General features: G+C 48.4%; 1 protein-coding gene across 8 annotated transcripts in view; it reads right to left on the bottom strand.

Moving 5' to 3' along the window:
- The window catches only part of Wdr20 (WD repeat domain 20), a 68263-nt gene that overhangs the window by 2834 nt on the left and 40149 nt on the right, over window positions 1-25280 (bottom strand). For 2 of the 8 annotated variants that reach the window (XM_032908453.1, XM_032908455.1), the window contains exons 2-4: window positions 23605-23787; window positions 8275-9534; window positions 5713-5777 (exon numbers count right to left, since the gene is read on the bottom strand). In XM_032908453.1, the coding sequence (XP_032764344.1) occupies window positions 5715-5777; window positions 8275-9534; window positions 23605-23787 (1506 nt within the window). In that variant the 3' untranslated portion in view covers window positions 5713-5714. Of the gene's footprint in view, window positions 1-3474; window positions 3709-5712; window positions 5778-8274; window positions 9535-18390; window positions 18532-23604; window positions 23788-25280 lie in introns of those variants that run through there. The other 6 variants (XM_032908449.1, XM_032908448.1, XM_032908452.1 and 3 more) reach the window with 6 other exon arrangements.

Genomic DNA, 25280 nt, shown 5'->3' with positions numbered 1-25280 from the left:
GGGGCCCTGGGCTGGTAGGGCACGTTCAGGTGCTTCACATGCCCAGAAGAGTGTGTGAAGCTAGCATAGGCCAGAAACTGAAAAAATGTGGACTGGGAAGGATCTCAGCAGGGTCAGACTGGGTCTGTCAGAGCTGCCCAGTAGCGGCAGCCAGGAGAGAAGTGCCTAGCTTTGTCATTAGACACTAGAATAGTGACCGCAACACTTGTTTACTTCCTAGAGATGCAGTTTTGCAGAATGAACCAGAGGCACTAGGACATAAGACTGTGACATTCTAAAGAAAATGTGAGACTAGGTGTGGTGGTACAGGTCCCTAACCTCAGCACAGCACTGGAAGGGGGGGAGGAAGTGGAGGAGGAGGAGGGGGAGGAGGATCAGGAGTCTAAGGGTAGGGCTATAGAGGTTAAAGAGCACTGACCGCTCTTCCAGAGGTCCTGAGTTCAATTCCCAGCAACTACATGGTGGCTCACAACCATCTGTAATGAGATCTGATGCCCTCTCTGGTGTCTGAAGACAGTGACACTGTACTCACATTTATAAATTAAAAAAAAAGTCCAAGGTTGTCTTTAGCCATGTAGGAAGTCTGAGCCAGCCAGGGCTGTAGGAGACCCTGTAGGAAACTCCAGTATCCCCAAAGAAAAACAAAGTAAAGCACACCCTTTTCAGGGGGTGGCTGAGCCCCCCAGCCCATGCTTTTGTTAAGACTGTCTGCGAGGAGGAAGGGGCAGAAGGACCACTCTTGTCCTGAAGCACGGGCTCCCCACAGCCTTCCTCCGCCCACCCTCAGGGCAGTGGGGTTTTACTTCCTCATCCTTATTCCTTTGCTTGGAGACAGATGAGTCAGGATTATCGAGACCAGCACACAGGAAGGACATGTGTGTGCCCGCCAGCTGTGTAGGCTTCGCGGAAGGCAAGCAAAAGTTCTCTGCAACAAAGGTAGCTTCTACACCTATGGTAACAAGCTCTTCCGGTCGCAGCAAAGGGGCCAACACTGCTGGATAGATCCCTTCAAAGCTACACGACAGAATACTCGAGGGCTTGGTTTGGGGTTGGATTCTGACGTACAATAGATACAGAGCCGACAGAACTAAGCCTATTCCACCAGGACATACAAGAAAAACAAAGCCTTACAAACCACGACAACCAAAGACCATGTCCATCTCCCTCCCCTGGTGCACACTGCTGAGATGGATCATAACCGACTAGACGCTATACTACTCTATGCAGGGCAGAGCATAAGGTGCTCTAAGTTCTGAGGGGCCCACATCGGCCTCAGCTCTGGCTGTGGGAAAAGTGTCCTTTCCCTATCTGACCTCGGCAACCTGTGGCCATAAACCTCTGACAGGACCTCAAGGACACATTGTAGGGTAAGGTATGGAAGCTGAGGCTTGGTGCCCCAACTCTCACACATGCACCTGGTTGTTCAAAGCCATTTAGCCCTCAGCTCCAAACTAACACACCGATCAGCCAGGCAGAGCGCTTAGGAAAAATGACCCGTGTATTCTACACCGTCTCGGCTTGGAGGGACAGCTGGCCTTGAGGCCCTCTACGCCACTAACTGCTCTCAGATGGAGGCCAGGACTGAAGTTATTAAGCACTGCCTCTTCAGATGGAGCACAGTGAGTACCATCCCAAGTGACAGCACCTGCCCATGCTCTTGGCCCTTGCTGGGTCCCCCTTACCTGTCTGAGCTTAAGAATCCATCATTTTATTACAAACTCCGGGGGCTGGAGAGATGGCTCAGTGGTTAAGAGCTCTGACTGCTCTTCCAGAGGTCCTGAGTTCAAATCCCAGCAACCACATGGTGGCTCACAACCATCTGTAATGGGATCTAATGCCCTCTTCTGGTGTCTGAAGACAGCTACGATGTACTTATATATAATAAATTAAAAAAAATTAAAAAAAAATTAAAAAAAGGGGTTGGGGATTTAGCTCAGTGGTAGAGTGGTAGAGCGCTTGCCTAGGAAGCACAAGGCCCTGGGTTCGGTCCCCAGCTCCGAAAAAAAGAACCAAAAAAAACCCAAAAAAACAAAACACAAAGAAACTGCGAAGGCCAGAGAGAACCTGGACAGAAAGCCACAGTTGTGTCCGCTCCCTGGAAGAGGCTGCTGTGCCTACTCAGTGAGGCTTAGGGAGCTCATAACATCTGTGTCCATCCCTGGCTTCCGGGCCTTTCCCTTGACCTACCACCGACAGGCCACACTGAATACACATAGGGGGAGTACAATCTGGTCTCTGATGAGAAAGGGTTAATAGTCACTCTTTACAGACATCTAGGGAAAGACAGAGAAAATAAACGGTTCAAGCCGCTGAAGGCTCCTGGAGGTTGTGCACTTAGAAAGACGTTTGCCAGCCTACACCCTCATCCTGTGACCTGCTGGGCCCTGTCTGCCATGGAGGAAAAGAGGGTCCGAAATCCTCCGGAGCTCTTCCTTCCAGGGAGCTGCTCAGAGCCCACCCTAAAGGAGAGGCTGGTTTCAGAGGCACAGCCCCAAGACAGACGCTGCTCCAGACTCACTGCAACAATGGAAAATGCCTACACGGAGGGACAAGGATGCTGTAACCCTTTCTTCACACACACACGATGTGGTTTTTTAAAAAAAATCAAATGTTGTGGTTTTCTTTAAACAAAACTGAAAATGCCATTAACCTATCGTTTAGGCCTTTATAGCTATTTAGTGAGTGCTAAAAAAGGCTCTGTGCAGCTCCTGTGGTGGGAGGCTGGGTCACTCTGAACTACAGGTCAGAACATCTCTCCTGCAGCACTTGCAGCCAACCCAACCTCAACCCACTAAGTCAGGCAAAGAGGAAACACCCGGGGACTATCTGTGAGGGCTGAGAGGCAGTGTAGAGAGGCGGCTAAGCAAAAGCCCAGGGTCTCAGGTGAGTGGGGCAGCTCACTCTCACCTTGTCACCTGGCGGGGACCTGTGGGCAGTCTCCATCTGCAATTCTGCATGGAGTGTTTGACAGGGGTAACCAATGAAGTAGTTCACTGAGGGACAGATGATGCTTAAAGCAGGATGATCTGAAAGGCTCCAAAGGAGTGTCACCTACTGCCCTTGTGCCCCCAGCACAGAAGCCCAGCAGGGGGGAGGTGGGAAGTTGGCTGAGAGAGGGAAGAGCTCCTGCAGAGGCCCAGTGCCCTTGGCTCACGGGGCTGGCTAAGTGGCTGCAAAGCCCGCTATCTTCAGTTAACATTAACATTACATTGAAATCCTTCCACAGTCAAAGAGAATCCCAGTGCCTCACTCAGAGCAGCTCTCACAGAAAAGAATCTTGGATGCTGGATGTCAGCATGTCATTTAGGAAGCTAACTGAGACTTGTGTCCACAGGAAGAGAGTCTTCCAGGGTTGTCCCATAAACGTTAACAAGGCTCCTGAGTTTACAGCATTCAACAGCTTTTCCTTTTTGGCTCACTGAGATTCCTTTTTGTAAAGCTTAGATGTGAAAATGACTTAAAAGTTTCTCTACATTTACAATGCATTCACACGTTTATTCAATGTCAATATACAGAGGGCAGCCTCCAGTGCTTCAGAAGTCGTGTGTGGGAAGTCTTTTGCTGTGACAGGGACGGGGGACAGCTAAAAGACAGAGCAATGAAACAAACACAGCTGTCAGGAAATGAGTAACAGTACTGATATTCAAGCTTCATTGGTTATTGCAACATCAGGAGCTCGCGTTCCTGGTGGTCCACGGCAGGAGGGCTCTTCAGGAAATTTATTCAAGTTGTGAAGAGATCAGATGAAAACGTAAGAAAGGAATACACATTTTACCTTGACTTTCACTGAACATAAATAAACCCATACAACTTTACACAATGTCACCTAATAACAATCTTTGAAACCCAAGTACACAGCAGTTAAAATGCAGGATTTTTATATTTATACTTTTAACTCAAGAGTGAGGAACTGACACAGAGATGATGTACTAACTGCAGCATGAGTGAGAAACCCAGCCTCGTGGGACAGTTGCTCCGTGAGACAGTATTCTTACAGTTGAATCTGGGGTCTGAGTTTCAAGGTAACAGTTGAATACACGTGCTTTTCCACAATGAGCCACAGGCTTTACCAGTGCCACACTGACATCTCCTCTCGCTGGGACAGACACCACATAGCACTTTGAGAAGCACCTTGTTAACCTAAGCCAGCTTGTGCTGGTCCAGTCCACCCAAGGCGAACAGCATGCTCTGACATAAACAGGGCATGGTGGATATGGCGGCTCCCCCATGTCTTCCCAGGAGAGACAGCAGTTCAGCCTTAGAAACCAAACTCCAGCCAGAGGCCATGTCTTCAAGTCAGTCTCAGGCCTACCCAGAGAAATTCGTGGAGGCTCCGGGGGTAAGGGAGGGGACCTCAACAGTGGACATGAGTGCCTCAGTGGTGCAGCTGGCCCTGAGCCAAGATGTGTAAGGGCTCCTTCAGCCTGGCTGCCCACAGCGCAGCCTACACTCCAAGATCAGCCAATGGGAGAGCCACTGCCAAGCTCTCCCTAGTTTTCCCTCAGGTGGCATTGGGTTTCCACAGGATCCTTTCTGGCCCTCTGTGTCTTGTGTCTTGTTACTCCTCACACTTCTGAGCTTGCTCAACAAAGAAAATATCTCCCTCCAGCAAGAGGTGAGAGGATCTTGCACACAAGTACACACATGTGCTAAGGCAGGCTCATTAATTTTAGCACAAATTCAGTAATGTTAGAATTTATTAAAAATTCAGAGTGCGGGGTTGGGGATTTAGCTCAGTAGTAGAGCACTTGCCTAGCAAGCGCAAGGCCCTGGGTTCGGTCCCCAGCTCCGAAAAAAAGAAAAAAAAAATTCAGAGTGCATCACAGGATGGGAGAATGGGTGTTTAAGACAAACACAGAGGTGCTACTGGCCACCCCTGGGGTGAGCTGTGTTTACACATCCCCAGAAACTGCAGCTCTGTGGCCCTGTCCCACCGAATTTAAGCGTGCCTTTCAGACACTGTGGCTGCTGCTCTCCCTCTCTGGCTTCTCTAATGGCATCCCCTGGCACCCCGATCTCAGTGGCTCCCAGAGCACTTAACCATTAGGACAAACGATGTTCTTTACCCCGTGCAGGCTGACTTGGAGGCCGAAGCTACTAGCTGCAGGTGTCGCCCAGTCTCTCTGGAGCATCTGCTTTTAAAAGAAAGTACAGCTTCTAGGCCTCTCAGAGAGCTGGGGTGTGGCTCAGAGGAGCAGCAGCGTGGCAGGAGTTGAGGGCTTTGGTGTAATCCCTGGCACCACATGCACAGAGAGGGGAAGCTGGGGAAGCCGGGGGCTACAGTGCAGAAAGGCTGCCTGTGGTGGGCAAGCAGGAGAGGCAGGAGGGTCCACCTGTACAGTGGTGCCCTCACCGAGCCCCAGCAGGACTCTGGGCTATACCATGTAGCCTGGAATTGTGCCTGAGGGAACCTCTTGGTAAAAGCTGCTTTTCTCCAGGCGCTAGTTACCAAAGACATTCCCGCTCATGAAATGCTCAGGGAAGTTTTGATGACGAAGCTCAGTTTGTTGAGAAAACTAAAAACATGCGCCAAAAATTTCTCTGGGGGGCTACTGTGGAAGCACAGTGGCGCTGTTTCTCATTCTCTGGGGATCAGGAACCACCATGACAATTGTCGCAACCCCATGACACCCCACCACCTCTGTGTGCAGGGCACAAGGGGAGAGGAGCCCCGCCCTCCAGCACCAGCACCCTCTTCTGGAGCTGCCGCACCTTTAGTTCTGGTCTTGGAGAACACCTTGCACTCTGTCCTCCTGCCTGCAGAACTGCTCTGCCGGCTGTCAAAGAAAGGGGGGCAGGAGTCAGTCAGGGGGGCAGAGTGGGCCTGGAGCAGCATCACGCCCTCCATGCAGGGGCCAGCCTGGGCCAGGTCATGCAGCTAAGACAGCCCTCTAGAGCTGGGTTCTTACCATACGGTGAACCTAGCAAGGAGCCCAGGAGGGTAAGACACACACACAGCCAAGGACCACAAACAGGGTTTCCAGGATAATCGTTAAGGACACAACACTTAGCAGCAGAAGTTGGAAGTGACTGTGACCAAACCCCAAATCACAAACTGTTACATTTTTATGGGGATGCAAAAGAGAATTCATAGATCTGCATCCAACATCAGCAGGGCTGCTCTTTTTCCTTTAAAGGAAGCAGCATCCACCCTGTTCTGCCTCCCGGCCTCCCACCAGCAAGTGGCTGGGAGTGCTACCAGGGCAGGGGGTCTATAAGCACCCGTCTCCTGTGCTGGCCCACAGATACACATGCAATGGCCCCTACCAGCAAAGATACCCTCAAACAGAGAGATCACCATGAGCTTCACCATAAACGTTACTTACCTATGACTGGTCACTATTTAGGCCAACACAAAGTCTTGACTTTGGAAACTGCATACTCAATGACTCAGAAGCATTTGAAAGTGAATTTCAGAAACTGCACATGGAGTGTTTCATTTCTACCCTGCCCACCCAGCAGCTCAATTGGACCTCTGATGCCCTGAAAATCTATATGGCAGCAGTCTCTGCTACCTCAGGTCAGAACCCTATGAACAAAGGAGTCAATTTCCAGGGCAGATGGGACATGAGCACCCTTGTGAGGAGTTAGCTGCTCAGGGACATGGAATGCCATGCTCAGCACACATCTGGAGACTGTCATTATGTCATAGGCAGGACGCTTCAGTGGCTTTCAATTAAACAGCAGCCACTTTCAAGGAAGAGCAGGATAGGCGTGTGGCCCGGATCCACCATGAACGTAAGAGTGAGGGACGGGGCTGGGGCATGGCCTGGCTTTCTGGAGAGGTGAGCCAGAGGCTGACCACTGTCTACCAGAGCCTGGACACCTGGAGACAAAAGAGCTTTGCCAAGTCTTCACTATGAGCCGTGTTCACTACTGAGCCAACACACAGGACCATTACTGCTGTATTTAATTACAAAGGTGTACAAAACAGAAAAATAACCCTAAATGTTCTGAATAAATTAAGAAATAAAATAAATAACTATCATTTTGACACAAAATACCCAGCTCAACAAACTATCCTCCAGTGTTTGAAAAGAAATTCACTGAGTGGCTGAGCAGGACCTAAGGACCTGAGCAAACTGCTGCCACTTTCGCTGCCACACGGGCAGCTGACACAGCACTGTTCCTGAGAGGACACAGGCCAAGGGAGGGATGGCACTGAGGGTAGGATTGAGTCCCACACCAGCATCTGTCTAGGACAGAGTCCAGGACTCCCAGCTGCTGTGCAAGAACATGAAGAGTGTGTGTGTGTGTGTGTGTGTGTGTGTGTGTGTGTGTGTGTGTGTGTGTGTGTGTGCCTGCCTTTGTGTGCTTTCCCCCCAGGGATAACTGAACCCACCCAAATGCCATGTCAGCAGGTACGCTGCTGCAGCCTGGACACCTAACAGTCCACACAGAGCAGAGCCAAGGAGCCAATCCTTGACCTCCTGACCCTCCCCCTCCACACAACAAAACACAGACCCTCCTTCCTGCTGGGAGAAACAAAGCTATGTGCTGATGGGACAAGAGGCCTTCTGAAAGCCGCGGCTGCTGTCCTTGGCCACAGAACATCTTAACTGCCCAGGCTCTGGAACACGTGGGAGATTTTAGTGCACAATTTCAATCAGAGTTCTACAAACTGCTTCTTTGAAAAAAGATGTTTATTAAACAATTTTAATTGTCATAAAATGACTAAAATGGGTTTTAAAAATTAAGGCTCTTCTCTTTCTGTGGATTGCCAGACAATGTAAAAATAATATCAATCAACCCTGATGATCGCTTTGCTCCTAAGTTAAATTTCATAAATTCCTAAATAGTTTATAATTTAAGATAAAAAGTTGAACTATAAATGATAATAATACCCACCTGACTGACACACACTGACTAGGTAGACAGCAATCTAGTTGAGTGGTTATGCAAAAAATATCCCAGTTAAAGCATAAATTTAGACTTTAGCATTTTAATGTCATTATTTCTCCACACTGTCATGATTCCCCTAAACTGAAATAGCCTGATACAGGAATGCTAACTTGGACTCTATATACCCAGAGGGGTGACTGACTTGGCTGGCAGTTAGTCTGATTATATATTTTTTAAATGCTCTAAGGTGAATTATCAAATGATTCAGAATTACATGGCATGCAGTATCCAAAAGTATGGCTCTGATGCATTTAGATTTACATTAAGAAGTGTCATTCACATTCATTGTACATCCCGCCCCTCCCACAAGAAATAAAAATCACTACCTAGTCAAGTTCTAGATCTGGTGCAGCATTAAGGATTAAAACTTACCACTTTACCAGGCCTTGCCCATGTGCAAATAAATCCCTCCTGACAAGCAGTGACTAGACAGTCTTCAAGAAAAACCAATACCGTCAGTCTCTCATGAGCTATCTTTTTACAGATCAGTGGCTCTAACAAGGGAACATCTTCCATCCGAGGACACAGGGATGTCCCCAGAGTTTTAGCTGGGTCCGTTTTGGCTTTAGTAACTAGGTTCAGTTTGTCACTGCTCTTGCTGGAAATGTGTCCCATACTATGATTTCGTTTATGGTCTTTCTCGTGGTGTCTCTCCTTCCGGTCATGTAGCGACAAAGTTGCAAACTTGCTGACCCCAGAAGCAATGGCCCCGTCCATGACGCTGCTTTTGCTACCAGCATTGGAGACTGCTGAGTGTGGAAGGCTATTGGACCGAGGTAATGGAGGGGGCCCAGAGTCCCCAGGTGTAGTGACACTGTTCCCATTGCTTCCGGCAGGCGGACTTGTGGCATTCATAACATTTGTGTGTGTCCTTGCTCTTGAGAGGGGCTGGTGAGGGAAAAGGATGTCTTCTGTAAGGTCCCATAAGCACAGCTGTGTATCCTGGCCCACTGAACCAAACCGATACGTAACACTTACAGGGCGGCTGTCTGTAGAGTTCCGTGTGGATAGCCTAGATTGTGTACTGTTCGCTCGATCTCTGCCAAAGTGAAGAAGGTCCCGGAAGTCCTCGTCACTGCCACTAAACTCCAAAGGATCACTTTCTTCTACACTAGTAGTATAGGGATCAAATGCTACAACACTGACCCAGGACTTGTGCCCATGGCCTCTAGCTATTACTCGGCAGTCTAGAAAGGACCAAACTGTCACCAAGTCGTCCTCTCCACCTGTCACAATGTACTTGCCATCTGGGCTCCAGCACACACAAAGCAAGCCCCCAAAGTAGCTTTTCATTGTACCGTGCAGCTCCACTGAGTCAAAGTTGAACACACGCAGAAACCCGTCCTGGCTCACACACGCTAAGAACTTGCCATCTGGGGAGAAAGCAAACTCGTTGAGGGCCCCCTCGCCCACTGTCCACTTAAGGAGAGGGTTCCTCGTGGATTTGCTCTTGCAAGTGTGCACCGCAAAGCTCTCTCCCTGCTTCAGGAGCTGGTAGTGGGGGGCTGTGGTGCCACAAGTGTGCTCCACGTTATATAAGTACATGCTCCCACTTGAATGGGCTACTAGGAAAAGGCTTTCCGAACCAGGAACCCATTTGACACAGGTTACGCGTGACTTGTCTATTAGTCTCTGTGAAGACAAAGAGAACACGTTATCACAATGGAGAAGTTAAGGTCTACTTTTCCAGAAAAACCCTGTCTGCATGCATCTCGGGAAGAAGGTAAGGGTCCATCCAGGCACTCCACATATATCCTGTGTGAGCCAGGCCAGCGAAGAGCCTGTGGCCCCGTCTAGAGCTGCACATGGGTGTCAGTCATTGATAACTACTGCTGAGAGCCCACTGTGCCAGGTATCAGGTCCCAGGCACAGCGGGTGAGACAGCCCTAGGCCCGACGGCAGGACAGCTGATGTTTTGCTTCAACTACAGCAGCTTCCTCTCGCTGAGGACTCAGAGGACAAGTTTCAGTCCTCACAGTTTTCTTTGCCTTTGTCACTGCAGGCCATGGGCTGACTACATTGTCCCTGTTTGTGGCTGCTCAAGGGCAGGGAGTCAGCCGGTCCTGTGACCAGCAGAACACAGGACTTGAAGTGTGTTCCCTGGGTGGGTAGGGTGCAGCTCTGGACTCACGGTGGCTTTACTCAGTCCAGACGATGGCTGTGAGTATCTTACCCACATCCCCTCATTCTCTCCGGAACAGGACGGAGGTTAACTCGGGAGTCTACTCTACCACTCCACTGTGTTCCATGCGCACCTCTGATCCACTGACTAGCTGCCTCTTTAGCTGCTTGTATCAGTTGTCTTTAAAACCAAACTAACGAAAGCAAGACATGAAGACCACTCAAGGTATACAGAAGGGGCAGCCTTCTCTGTGCAGACCCTGCTATGGGACTCATGAGGACAAACATCTTACACAGCCTGTAGTCTCAAAATCACATTACCAGAAATCACCAGAAGTTCCCAGCCCTTCCACAGAACTGCCAAAAGTCTCTGTTAAGCCTATTCTTTACTGGGTAAGCTCCAAGGGCTTGAGCACTTCCATTTTACCTTGTTGGCTGGGGTTCCCCAACATGAATCTCAGAGAGCAATCAGGGCACACTGGCATGGACTTGAGCTACAGCCATCTGCCTGATTGGTCTGGTGACCTTGATTTAGCCACGTGTGTAGCTTTTACAAAAAATAAAGATAGACATGAACTGATGTGATTTTAAAAGGAAGACCAGAAGCTGGGGTGCCTGCCGCATGCATGATGATCTGGGTCTCACACAGCACTGGAAGGAAGCAACATCACTAAGACAATGACAAAGGACAGGACAGAAAAGAAACACAAGCCCATGGGAAAAGGTGAGCTCTCAGAAGAAACGGACTGCTGACAAATTACTGGCAGGAAGTGTGGGAACCTAACTAAATGTCCACCACAGCATGGAGGCCTGGAGCTTCAAGTTCTTAGGTTTAGGCAAAGAACATCAGCGACCATTGCTTACCGCACAGAACATGGCTGGCATCCTAGAGCAGTAAGTGCTGCCTTTGCGGATACTGTCCTGATCTTTGTTCTGGCTCTCATTTCCTCTTGGTGACCTATCAAAGGCACTGCCTTATGCTAATGCCAGGAGTCTAGCACTGCTCTGCAGGACTCCACTGGACCACCATAATTTCTTTCTTTCTTTTTTTTTTTTTTTTCTTTTTTTTTTTCGAGCTGGGGACCGAACCCAGGGCCTTGTGCTTCACCATAATTTCTTATCAAGGGATAGGTAATTGCCACAGCTAGACCAGAGCCTTTGGGGAGAGAGGACGTTAGGAGGGTGCAGAGGAGTTAAGAGACCTCCGCTCTCTGGAGCCCGAAGGCTCACTGCTGACACTCTGTGTCCACTCTGTGACTCTGGGTCACACTCTGAGCCCGGGGCTATGACTATGCCAGATGGGCATGTTCTAAGGGTGTCCATGATTCCCTGTGAAGGACTCTGTCAGGGAGCTCAGGGTTAGAGCCACACCGCTGACCTGATTCTACTCCACTTTTCCCCATCACCACTACTCCATTACATGTGGAAACTTTTAAGGTCATGAAAGCTTTAGCAGTATGATTAGGAGTAAATTTTTAACTACAGCCTTAAAGACCAATGGAAAAATTCCACTGTAACTAAAAACTGTAATCCCGGTAAGAACGTGCAGCCAACAGTGTGATGGCGAGGTACAGCCAGCAGCAACCGTGCCTTCAGTAGGTGCCACTGTGGTGACCAGATGTATTACAGAGCAATTTCACTCATGAAGCAAAAGTGTGCACTACGATTACCCTAAGCCAATTTGTGGATTTCACAGAGAAAACTTGTGCTACCACGTGCTGTGGTGTGCAAGCCTCACTGCTACCTTCTGGCCCCGGGAACTGGGCACACCAGTGTGAGCAATGACAGACCGAATCCCAAAGGGGCACGGCTTAGCAAGAGGCTTTACATTTACGCTGTAATGCTCCAAACAACCCCTCAAAAGTGAAGGCGCTCATAATTCATGTGCAGCAGAAAGCCTCTCCTGGACTCCTCCCAGGCACTGGGATTAGCTCGTCTATCCAGGGTGCACGCCCTCATAACTGCCAGATACATAACTGCACAACTCTCACCTCTGCTTCCCATTCAGTGATGCAACCTGTAATTTCAGAAATTCTCTCTGAGATTACAAAGCACTCAGTCACATGGACAGACGGCTGATGCTGGAAGCCCCTACTGTTCAGTGTGGACCCTGAGCCCAGGGCAGGTTGTAAACTTTAGAGGGACAGCCTAACTGCCCCCCACGGAGACTGTAACAAACCGTGCTCCCACCAGAGCCTACTTTCCCTAGGGAAAGGTATGGCCCATCAAGAACAGAAGTTCAGAGGTCATCAAACTTGTCTGAAGTCACAGCTATTCACATACCCACTCAGCACTGACTGTATCCCGTATGTCAGACATTCATACGGCATCAATTAAAACAGCCATCCCTTTTCACACAGTAGGTGTGGAGTGATGACGGAAACACTGTGTAGAGGACAGCTGAGAGACGCCTCGTAATCTGGTGGGAGTCAGGAAGTAAAACAGGGAGGCTGATGCGAGGTATGCCGACAAGACCTGGGGACAGCCGTGAGGGAACAGATGCAGGCGCTCAAGAGCCCATTACAAGTAGCAGTATGCTTCTGAGAGTGACTCTAAAATGATTAGCTGTCTTCTGTCCCATGGCAAAATGTGAACTGGCCTCAAGCCCAGCCTGCAATGGTCACTAGCAAAGGTTCCCTGCAACAGTGTCTGCCCAGCTGACACCACAGCCACGTGGGAAATGCTCTCCCCTTCACCACAAGTCACTAACTCCAACTGTTCTAGGTTAGCGTCACTTTGAGTGCAACAAAGGGAACAGAAAGTGCCCTACACCCAACTTTCAAATAAATCAGCAAAATACCTGGAGTAGTTTATTCAATAAATATAAGAATGAAATTTACACAGACAGAATGTGAGCATGGTGGCTAGACTCCATAAGGAGTGCCAGGCCAGCTAGGAGGACTTGGCAAGCCTGTCTCAAAAACAAAACAAAATCTTACCCGGCTTCTATACCAAAAAGGTCACATTCTTATATCAGAAAACATCTTCTGAAAAATGACAGACTCCTGTCAGAAGCCAGTGCTGGACAGTGGGATCTTGTCATTAGCTCTGAGCTCTCATGGGAGCAAACCCTCACTTAGATAAGCATTTTGGAAAGTTATCCCAGAAAAATCCTATTTCTGTAATTAGTACTGCACTGAGCTGGGAGGAGAGGCAGGAGAAAAGGGCCCAGGCTCTCCCACAGCAGCTGGAAATCGGAAAAGGCTGGGCACCTAGAGTAACTGTGATTAGGACACAGGGCTGGGAAGTCCCAGGATGGAGCCACACTGTGGTCCTGAAGCCCTACACTGGCCTCAAAGGAAATGTGTTGTAAATGCAAAATACACACTGGATTCTGAAGTTGTAGAATGGAAAAAGGAATGTCAATGATCTTATTCCTTGTTTTTATATTGTATAGTGAAATATTTGAGTGTATAAGATAAAATACAATATACTCTTAAAATTGGTTTCACCCTTTGGAACTGTGTGCACACCTACAGCTCACCCTGTGTCCCTTGACAGCCTACAACACTGCAGATGGGACCATCAAAGGCTCTGAAAGGGGATGGGACAGAACAAGGAGGACTTCCCCAGAAGAAGGGATGAAATCGAAGTTCAAGTGGGGATGAACTGGTCAGGAGGCCATGAACAGAGGCCTTCAGATCAGCAGTGGTAATGTGGTATGCCTATTAACAGTGAGTGCGGGAGTGGGGGCCTGGGGAATGAGAGGGTAAAAGTGTACCCAAGACCCCAAGTTCAGTCCAGGAGATGCTGGCAAGTTCAGCCTGTAGCTATTGAGAATGAGCAGGAAAGTCAAACAAGGCAGCATGGGGAGCAACACAAACCTGTGACATCCGAGGATCGCCAATGAAGCCAGGTGGAGTGTATGCCTCTGGAAAACTCTACCAGAGGGACCACAAGGCCATCTTTTACTATATTATGGTCATTTTTTACTATAGGGACCACAGAGCTCTCTATCAAGCAGTCAGCTTCCAAAAGACTAAGAACCCATCTCTAAAACCACCTTTGTAAAACCAAGAAAAGTCAACTCAACTCATGCCCACACCACAGCAGAGCCCTGCTACTCGTATGCACAGGTCAGGGCCCGGCACGGAGCTGCAGGCTCTGGATTCTATGGGTCTTGACTGCTTAGCCAGACCTCATCTTCTTCCTCATCCCTGAGCAAGCCCACTGTGTAACTCACGGAAAAATCACACCAAATAAGAAACAGGCGTCTGCATTAGCAGGGGAGTCCCTGGGTCAACACACTGGTTAGAGGGACAAGAAAACAAGTCTGCAGCCACATCAAGTGTCAATGACAAATTAAAGGGACTGATGCTTTCCGAAGCATTTCACTTTTATTTTCTTACTTCTGCCAACAAAGACAAGCATTTATAATAAAAATATTAAGACAATTAAAAACACCTATTAGAGGGGTTGGGGATTTAGCTCAGCGGTAGAGCACTTGCCTAGGAAGCGCAAGGCCCTGGGTTCAGTCCCCAGCTCCAAAAAAAAAAAAAAAAAGAAAAGAAAAAGAAAAGAAAAAAAAACCGGCTATTAGAAAAGCCACATAATGTAAAAATACACACACACACACACACACACACACACACACACACACAAAGCACAAAGCACAAAGCACAGAGGTGTGAGTGGAGAGGGCTGACGCTCTGCCAGGGAGGGATTATAGTAGAAAAGGGTATTTCTAAAGCCACCAAGAAGGATCAGATGTCATTTTTACCAATGTTAAGACTTTAAGAAGCAATCGTTGTGTGCTCATCTCCTTCCTTCAGCTACAAAAAGCAACAAAACCAAAACTGACATAATGCACACCCACTCTTAAAACCAGAGTAGCCAGAGTACTGCAAACAGGCCCTGCACCTCTCGTTCTGGACTCCATACAGGAGGAACCTGACTGAACAAGGAGGCATCACCCCACCCATAACCTATCTCCTCTCCAACACACACGTATACACTTGTATACACACACACATGCACGTGCACACGCACATTTAATCAAGCTAGACTGAATCTAAACACAGGACACGTGTGCCTGCTTTAGCCTCAAAGTTTAGAACAGAGGGTCCCGATACATCTCAGTAATAAAAGCAGCCAAGATGACAAGCTCTTTTACAGCTTACCACAATCAAAACATAACTTAAAATTCCCCTGGATTTTTACAGGGGAGTAAAATTCTCTGGTGAAAACACAGAGAATAAGTGACGCTGAATACCCAGCCGCGAGAAGGACATCCCTATCATCTGTTCCAAGGCTCAGGGAAGGGGAAGGGGGCAGAGGGACACTGCCTGCTCTGCTGATAGACAGGGGCTCAACTCCCAGCATGCACGCGGGAGATCGAATGCCGTCTTCTGGACGCTCAAGGCATGAGACATGCATAGGGTACAGTTTACATGCAAACTGTAGCACAAACACCTACACACCTTAAAATAAAGGAAGAAGGCCGGAGGATGGTAAGGGTTGGGAGGAGAGAGCTGTGGGACACTGACCTCTGGGCTTGTACTTTGCTCTTTGTTGTGTTCTTAAAGACTTACTGTACTTTTAATAACACATGTGGGTGTGTGCACACGTGTGCACACGCGTTCAGGTGCCATAAGACCAGAAGATGGTCTGGATGCCCTAGAGCTGGACTTACAGACTGCTGTCAAGTGGGCAATGAGAGTGCTGAGAACAGGACTCAGGTCCTCTGTAAGAAAAGAGCATCCTCCATCACTGGACCACCGCCAGACTTCGTTTCTTAAAAGGCTTATTTTGATTTTTATTAAGTCTCTATGTGTGCAGGTACCGATGGAAGCCAGAAACCAATTCTGGGCCCTCTGCTCCTAACCACTAAGCTGCATCTCCAGGCCAACACTTAAAAAAAGAGAAAAGTCTGTGTGTGTGCACAGTCACATGTGGAGATCAGAGGACACGTGTGGGAGCTGGCTCTCTCCTTCCACCATGTCGGCCTCAGGTTTGGTGGCAAATCTTTACCAGCTCTGCCATCTCTGAAACCTGATAGTTTTAGTCGTCAACTCCTAGTAGCTGTAAGTACCTGGACGCATTAACACCATGGAAGGGGGAAGGGCTCATGGAGCCTCAGCCAGCTCTGAATTTCCAACCATTAAGCAGTTAAAAGGGGAAGGAAAGCCATTTTCTCCAGCAGTGCAGCCACTGGCAAGGTGCTCGCTCCTCTCAGCCATCCCTGGCTCACACACAACAGACAGGAAGACGGAACTAAGGGGGGGGGGAGACGGGAGGGTAGAGGGGACAGTAAAGGGTAAACAATCACAACACTGTGATCTCCTGGGCCTTTTCTATGCCCGTCCAGGTTCCCGAAGAATAACACAGGGGCTTATGTCTATTAACGAATGCTTGTTCCCAACTAGGTCATAACTCAATTATCACATTTGTATTAATCTTAATTCTGCCACATGGCTGGTTACGCTCCTTATTTTATACGTCCAACTTCCTCTACATCTCTGTGTTGAATCTCCCACACCTGACTCCTTCCCAGAGTTCCTCTCTCCGCTGGGTATCCCACCATACCATCCTGCCTTTTATAGGCCATAGGCTTTTCATTTTAACCAATCAGAAGGTGCCTTAGGTAGACAAAGGACAGAGACACATCTTCACACAGTGCACCAAAACTACACAAACATCACTTCAACAATGAACACATAAGAAAATGTCATGACGATAGAGCCAAAGTGAGGACAAGCAGCTAGCAAGCTCCTTGGACAGCCTCTCACAGCACCACACCCAGAGGCTTACAGTCACCTGTACCGTCAGCTCTAAGGGACTCTATGTCACTCAATTCTGACCTCCAAGAGGAAGTATGAACATGCACATACATGCCCAGACACATACAAATAAATCTTTTTAAAATGCATTATATATTAATATGTGATAATTTAAAAAAAAGAAAAGCACTTTCAACTTGGGTAGTGAGTACATGCCTTTAATCCCAGCACTGGGAAAGGCAGAGGCCAGCCTGGTCTACAGTGAGTTCCAGAACAGCCAGAGCTACACATAGGAACCTTGTCTCAAAAACCCAAAACCAACCAACCAACCAAATTCTTTTAAGTAGCCACCCTGTGGATACAGCCTAAATCAGAACTTTTACAAAGAAAAATTTTGATTATTATAACAAAGTGTCCCTCTGTAACACTGCTTTGTCAATATATAACCAATAGTTACGAAGGGAACTCTTGGGTGCTACAGCAAGTAAAAAACATTGATCACAACATCTGGGTAGACACCACTATCTTGTTGAACTGTGTGGCAAAACACATACAGGAAACAATAAACAGAAACCTCAGATCTACTTCCAGAAACTAGGAAAGGGAGAGGCAGGAAGGAGCCAAGGACTTCCCTTCCCAGCAGAGACTAGGAGGACTGGACAATTCCCCAGCCTTCTGGTCAGAAGCAGCAGAACTGCATGGGTCTCTGCAGTGTCTGGGGACAGGCCTGACACTAGAACAATTCAGTGCCAGGGACCCCTGTTGACAGTCCTGGAGTGACCAAGGCAGACTCGAGGTCAGCGGGCATCTCTACTGAAAACTGTAAACCTTCAGTTACTGCCCCATTAGGAGAGAAAGGGAGAAGCCAGGCACGGTACCTCACAAACGCCTTTGATTCCAGCACGTGGGAGGCAGAGGCAGGTGGATCTCTGAAAGTCTGAGGCCAGACTGGTCTACAAAGTAAGTTCCTGGACACCCAGGGCTGTTACACAGAGAAACCCTGTCTCGAAAAACAAACAAAGAGCAACCACCACCATCACCACCAGGAGGGAGGGAGGAGGGAGGGGGGAGGAGGGAGGGAGGGAGGGAGGGAGGGAGGGAGGGAGGAGGAGGAGGGGAAGGAAGGGAGGGTCCAAAAAAAAAAAAAGGGAGAGAGAAGAGGGAAGGGGACGGAGGGGAGGGACGGAGGGAGAGACGGGGGGAGGGAGGAGGGAGGGAGGGAGGGAGGGAGGGAGGGAGGGAGGGAGGAGGGAGGGAGGGAGGAGAGGGAGGGGGAGGGAGGAGGAGGGAGGGGGGGAGGGAGGGAAGGAGGAGGGAGGGAGGAGGGAGGAGGGAGGAGGGAGGGAGGAGGGGAGGGAGGAGGAGGGACGGAGGGAGGGACGGAGGGAGGGACGGAGGGAGGAGGGGAGGGAGGGACGGAGGAGGAGGAGGGACTGGGAGGGACGGAGGGGAGGAGGGACGGAGGGAGGGATGGTTAACAGTGAGCACATGGATTTATAGGTGATGTTTTCCTGGCTTTTTGTTTTCTATTTCCCAGTTTTTCTATAAACAGGCACTTAAAATTCCTATGGTTTTAATTTGCAGGCAAAAAAAAAAAAAAATCACCTAGGAAAATATACTTGTTTTCAGATATAAAAATGTCACCTACTTCTATCTGCAGCGCACATGAAGAACTTACAGTCCATTCTCTCCACACGTCTGAGGGTGTTATGTACCAGCACCAGACATCAGGCAGAGCTGGGGCACGCAAGTATGTTCTCATGATGTGGCAGGTGGGCAAGGGAAGGGTCTGGTGAGGAAGACACAAAGAGACTACATGGCTTTGACAAGCAGGCCTACACTCTGCCTTACCAGTGGCTGAGTCTCTGCCCTACAAAATTAAAAAAAGTTTATCCTTCCAAACTGTGTCTACTTTCCCAGGAAAGCCGTTCCTTCCAACATCACCCACCCCAGTAAGAAGCCTTGACGTCATCCTGCTCTGAAGCCAGAGGAGCACTGGCTCCTGCGTTCACTCACTGTCCCCAGTCCTCAACATCCGCTCCAGTACTGTTCTTCCCATCGGCCAGCTACAGAGGAGAGGCACAGACGCACAGCACGCAAACACAATGCTCTTCTCAACCCTCGTCCTTCCGTCCTTCCGTCCATCCGTCCGTTTGCAGGGACGGGTCTGTGTTTAGGTACACTGAATTCTGTTGGGGTGGGGGCATTAACTGCCGTCAGGAGTCTGAGGAACAGCGTGAGAGGGCTACAGTGCTGGAGTTCAGTCAGCTCAGGCCCAGTAACTTCTCTGTTCTAGCAAACTTCCCACAGACCCTGCATGGAATCTCAGAGCTGTGATCACATACTGGCCTCTCAGCTTTTTGTCCCTCCTTATCTTTCATTACATTTATGTAACTATGTGTTTGTGTGTGTGCGTGTGCGCACGTGTCAGAGTGTGAGTTAGTTCTCCTTTCACAATGGATCCAACGTGGCAATTGTACCTGTACTTTCTGAGTCATCTTGCCCATCTATTTCCCTACTAAGCAAACCAACCAGCCAACCAAAAACCTGCCCTTCAGAACCATACTTGAGTATCTGCAGGTTTCTTGAACAAACCAAGTACAAAATGCAACCTTTATCCGCCCTCCATTACTGACCTAGCTCCCTTTCCAGGCTCACTCAATGCAGTGACAGTCAGAACCTTAGACTTGTTAATACCTCCTTCCAACTCAGCTTCTAAAGAGGAACCACAGTAAGTCTCCCAAACATCTCTGTGGCTAAGTGCCCCACTGCTCTTGCAGAGGACCTGAACCCAGTTCCCAGCACCCCATCGGCAATTCTCAACTGCCTTGAACTCCAGCTCAGAGAACCTGATGCCCTCTTCTGGCCTCCTCAGGCACTGGCTACACGGAGGGAGGGAGGGAGGGAGGGAGGGAGGGAGGGAGGGAGGGAGGGAGGAGGAGGGACCTTTAAAATTAACCCACAACGACCTGATTATTTTCCATCCCCTCTGCCCCAGGCTGCCTAGACCAGGCCCTGCATGCTCATCCCTCACCTCACACTGCCCTGACGAAAGCTGTTGTCTTGGTTGCCTGATTCTCTGTTGTTTTCTATCCCAAATGGTTTACCTGCCACCCCTGCTGCAGAAATGGCCTATCTCTAGCTCCTTATGTCTATGGCTTCCTCCCCTTCCTGAGAGGCTCCCCTTGAAGCACACCACTTCCTGACAGGACTTCTCACCTGCTAGCTTTAAGCAGTCTGCACTTCCTCCTATGCACAGTGGGTGACCATCTGTAGCCAGTAATATGTGTGGGTGCTCTGCCATTTCTACCTCTCTCCTCCAGGAGGGATGGCAAGGGCAGGTTTGATCTGCTGCTGCTGCTGCAGACACTCAAGGTCCGCTGAATGAGTGAGAGAACTGTCAAGTCTTGTTCCAGCCCCCTACTCTCACCTGGACACTCACCAGAACCTTCTCACTGGTCTCCTCCTTCACTCTGATCTACCTTCTAAAAGTAACACAAGTCCTACACCCCCCCCAATCAATGTTAAGTCCAAATCTCCTGGCAGGACCTAAATAATTTGGCTGCAACTCCTCTTTCTGATGACCGCTGCTACACCACCTGGTGGCTTCACTCTGTTGTCACTTGATGTTCTAGTAAATGACTATTGTTTTTGTTCTGATTTGTTTGTTTTTTAGACAAGGTCTTATTCTGAAGCCCAGGCTGGGATTCCAAGTGCTGGGGTTCCAGGCACACACCATTATGCCTGGTTCCATTTCTTCAGTTTACAGGGTACCCTTGCCTCCTTCCTGCCCTTACAAGTGCCAAGCCCAGAGCAGTTATTATATTCTGGAAGAACTTCTCAAGCCCCTTCATAGAATCTAATTGTTATCTTCCTCGATCCCTATTTTTCTCTAGATAAAGGATCTCTGGCTTCAAATTAGTAATCCTTCTACCTCAGCCCTCAGGCCTCACAATGAGCTACCCCATGCTACCAGGCAAATAAAAGAGGGGGTGGGGGAGATCACCTAGAAAGATGCCTCCCTCAGTGGCTAAAAGCTTGCAAAGAACCAGTTCAATTCCCCCTACCCATATGGTGGCTAATAACTGTCTGTAACTGACTGACTAATAGCTGTGAGGTCAGTTTCAGGGGACCTGACACCCTCCTCAGCGCCAAGCATGAATGCAGTACACAGACATGAATGTAGGCAAACCACTCGTGTACAGAAAATAAGTTTAACACAGTCTTTATTTGACACATATTAACGAGTCCATGTGTTGGGTATGGTGGAGCACATCTTTAATCCCAGCACTTGGGAACCAGAGGCAGATGGAACTCTGTAAGTTCAAGACTAGTTTGGTCTACAGAGTGAGTTCTAGGCCAGCCTGATGTACATGAGAGAACCGAACGAACAAACACATGCAGTGCCATATGCCACCAGCACCTCACTGCTGAGGTGGTGACAACATGCCTCAGTCTCCCTGACTGTCCTTAACTCACTGAGCTGCTGAGAAGGCCAGGCTGAGCCTATAACCAGAGAGTTTTCCTGGAACTGATTTCTGGTTCCAGCTCTATCATGATAGCTCTATGAACTTGCTACCTGATGTGGACAGGGCACTGCAGGACCTCTTTGAAGATTTCTTCACCTGTACAGTAAAGACCAACCTCTACCCTCCCATGTACCCATCTCACACTGATGCTGACTGAGCACAGCTGAACAGATACAGGGCCACCTTTTTCCAGCATTCCTGCCACTCTGAGAAACTCGGGCAGCCCCCGTGCCTGAGAAATGGACTCATATCACCAAGATTTGTGAAGACAATTCACTTTCAATTATAGTGGCAAATGGCACTCAGCCTGGCACTGAAGTCTAAACAGCAGTCCTAGCGTTCTGAATAGCCGTTTTCAACTGTACCCAAGAGGGGCAAGCACTGTGCTTGCATCCTTCTGTCCTGCAGCTCCATCATCAAGGCAAGACAGAAGAGGTCTGCCCTGATGTGGCCAGAATATTCTTAAAGGCAATGTGGGCTCCCACTCCCAACCCTCCCCAGTACAGCACACAAACCTTTCTTGTTCTCTAAGTGGCACTCTGTGCCATCCTCAGTCAGAACTGCCTCTGGGTCTTGTTTACCAACAACTTGGTACGGGCTCCAATCCATTCCCAGTCCATCACATGCTCTTTCTTCTACCCAAACACAAAGTCCCACAATGACTCCAACTCCAGCTTCTGTTAACAGTGCAGAGAAGAGCAACTTTGTGCCTCCTACCTTGCCACCACCTTCCTCAAATCCCCATTAAAATAAAAAAATAAAAAACAAATCACTCAGCTACTTACAAATCAGATGACATCAGCAGAAAAAAATGGGTAAACAGATTCTTTTCTGATTAAGGTTTTTTGTTTGTTTGTTTGTTTTGTTTTTTTAAGGGAAAATGGGGTTAGTTTTTCTCTTCAGCTGTCGATTCAACCCAGAAGGCCCCAGGATGATACTGGATGTGCAGACAGCATATGCTATAAAGATGACAAAGAATCAGAACTGTGGCTGCTGTGTACCAAGGTCGGGGCTAGCCTTCCCCTTTCGAAAATCACTTCTTACAAACTAGAACTGAGAGTACACTCCCGCTCCATGTACATGATACTGAAACCAAGGAGCAGGGCAAAGCACACGTCCTTCTGAGTAACAAGGGAGACTGGAGCCAGTGTCCCCCCACCCTCAGCAAGAGCACCAGGTCCTTACCATTTTCTAGGAAAGTCGCACTGAAGCAGAAGAGGAAAAGAACTAAATACACGCTGACATATTCCTAATGGGGAGGTCACATAGCTCAAGTTCCCATCTGAACAGAGCTGAAGATGTGTCTGAAACCCTAGTGCACACAACACTGTAAAACCTGTCTCTTGATTCACTTTTAGGTCTAACCATGTCAAAGGTAATTGTATAAGAAATATTTTCAAGAGCAGAAAGCTACCCCTGAGCTAAATGCCTGTCAAATACACACACAGAAGCTTAAGCTGTAATCTGAGCAGCCTGAGGACGGCACCACCATGTCATTCCATATGCATGAAACTGTCCAATGATGTAAACAATGTCTGGAATTCTGTTTTTTCTTGTTTAAAATAAACATATCAAGAGCTGGGTATGGTGGTGCACGCCTTTAATCCCAGCACTTGGGAGGCAATGGCCGAAGGATCTCTGTGAGTTCCAGGCCAGCCTGATCTTCATAGTGAGTTCCGGGCCAGTCAGGGCTAAACAGCAGGGCCCAGTCTCAAAACAAAACAACAACAAAATCCAAAAATCACATCTTAAATTATCAACATGCTTGTCCTCATGGTACAAGTGATGTATGTGTATGTACACACATGTGCACAGACGCATAAGCCTGTGGAGACCAGAGATCAACATGCTGCAGCTTCCTCTACTGTTGTATGCCTTTAAAAACAAAACATCAGGGTCACTCACTGAACCTTGGAGCTCACTTGACTCGTCTAGTCTAGCTGAGTATGGAATCCCAGGACCCTTCTTTCAGTCTCCACTTCCCAGGGCTGGAATGAAAGATACACGTGGCCATGCCTGGCTCTCTGTGTGGGTGCTGGATATCCAAAGTAACACTTTACCCACTCAGCCGCCTCCCCCAACCCCATGCAGAAGGGTGTTAAAGTACCTGCTGTAGTCAGCTGGCCATTCTCTGTACAAATGCACAGCACAGTTACTCCAAGGGAAAAAAAACACAGTGAGAACAGTAACCTACCACGTTTAAACCTGCGGAATACTAGGTAAAGACAGCTGAGCAACTGAAAAAAGGGCAACTGTGAAAAGGCCTGCTCCCTTTGAGTAAGAACACAGAAACTCTTCGGGGATTCTCAACAGCTGGGGGGGAGGCTACTTACTTCCTCATTAAATAGCTTGCTGGTTTCTTTCTTGATTGGGTCTATAAGCTGGACTTGGCCTGCGGAAAAGCCCACTAGGAGAGAGACGCTCTCTGCTGTGGCTGTTAGGTGGTTGAAGTCATGACAAGTGGGCTGTGTTCCTTTGTATATCCTTTTATCTATTGGTTTACTCAAGTCAGCAGCCTGGAGGGAAAGAGAAAAATAATACAATAAACAGCACTAAGGTTGAGAAAGCTAAGTTACACTACTTTACATCCCACTATGAATACAGTTTTTAAACAAAGATTTCAAAAGCTGCTTCAGTTGTGACTTAACGATCACTGCATATTTTACAAAACCAATCTCATCTATGTAGCCAATTAGATATTTAGATATTTAGTCTAACTGTAAAATATTCATTCGTAACTGTCATTTCCACAACTTCCTTCAAATAAATGTAACAATGACTCCTAAATTTCAGAAGGAAAAACCTCTTTGATCCTAAACTCCACATTTCCTAATGCACTCCAGGAGTTCTAACGCAGGAGTCTATCCGCAGTGAGCTCGGGCACGCCCACTGCACCGAACGCCCCTCCTCGGAGGTTCATTACCTAGAGCTACTCAAGAGTGGCCGCAGACTGCCAGCAACTCAGAACGCAAGCTCTCAAGCCCCAGCGCAGACGCTGCCCTAGAGAAAGAAGATGGCAGCAGCCCTGAGCTGTGGTCTCCCAAGCCCCTCAGGTGATCCGGGTTGCCCTGCTGGAGTCACAGAAGGCTTCCTTCTCTGCTGCCACCACCTTAAGTCGACATACCCAACGAACCCAGTCTGCTGGCCATAAGCGATGGGGAAAACACAACGAATACATTCCAAGGTCAAAAACAGTTTCTGGCTCCAGCTAAAAGTGACTTTTCAATGGGTTCCCAATTCTCCCCATTTAAAAAAAAATTGTTTTTCTTTTTGATGCAGAGTTTCTGTGTTGTCCTGGCTGTCTTGAAACTCAGTCTGTAGACCAGGCTGGCCTTGAACTCACATAGGTCCACCACCTGTCTCTGCCTCCTGAGTGCTGGAATGAAAAGCATGTGCCTTTTTTTTTTTTTTTTTTTTTTTTTTTTTTTTGCATTTATTGTGTGCGCCCCCCAGGTGACGTATGGAGCCCTGGAGGCCAGCAGACAGATACACAAATCAGGGCTCTGCTTCTGCTTCTGGGTCACAGGGATCGAATGCAGATTGGCAGGTTTCCTTTCTTTTGCAAAAAACATATTGTCTTCAAGAAGTGTCCCATGTAAGCACAGTACACAGGGTTGTTTCTGTTGAATCAGCAAGTCATACCCCTGCCTATGTTTGAAAATCATAGGTGGAGGGCCAGTGAGATGGCTAATGAGCCTCTATACACCTACACAGACACAGACACATTTAAAGTAAGTAACTAAAAAGGGGAAGGCAAAAGCACAAATGGAGACACGGTCTCTCTCTCTTTTTTTTTTTTTCCTTTTTTTTTTTTCCGGAGCTGGGGACCGAACCCAGGGCCTTGCGCTTGCTAGACAAGCGCTCTACCACTGAGCTAAATCCCCAACCCCGACATGGTCTCTCTTAAGCATGTCCGTCTATTCTCACTTCCTCTTCACTTCCAAGCATCACTGCACACCCACAGACCCCAATACCCTCTTTTCTTCTAAAGGGGCCTGTGACACTGTAT

The sequence above is a fragment of the Rattus rattus genome, chromosome 7 (assembly GCF_011064425.1).
Source record: "Rattus rattus isolate New Zealand chromosome 7, Rrattus_CSIRO_v1, whole genome shotgun sequence".
NCBI lineage: Eukaryota > Metazoa > Chordata > Mammalia > Rodentia > Muridae > Rattus > Rattus rattus.
Note: the sequence above shows the minus strand (reverse complement) of the source record. Positions and strands in the feature narration are given on the sequence as shown.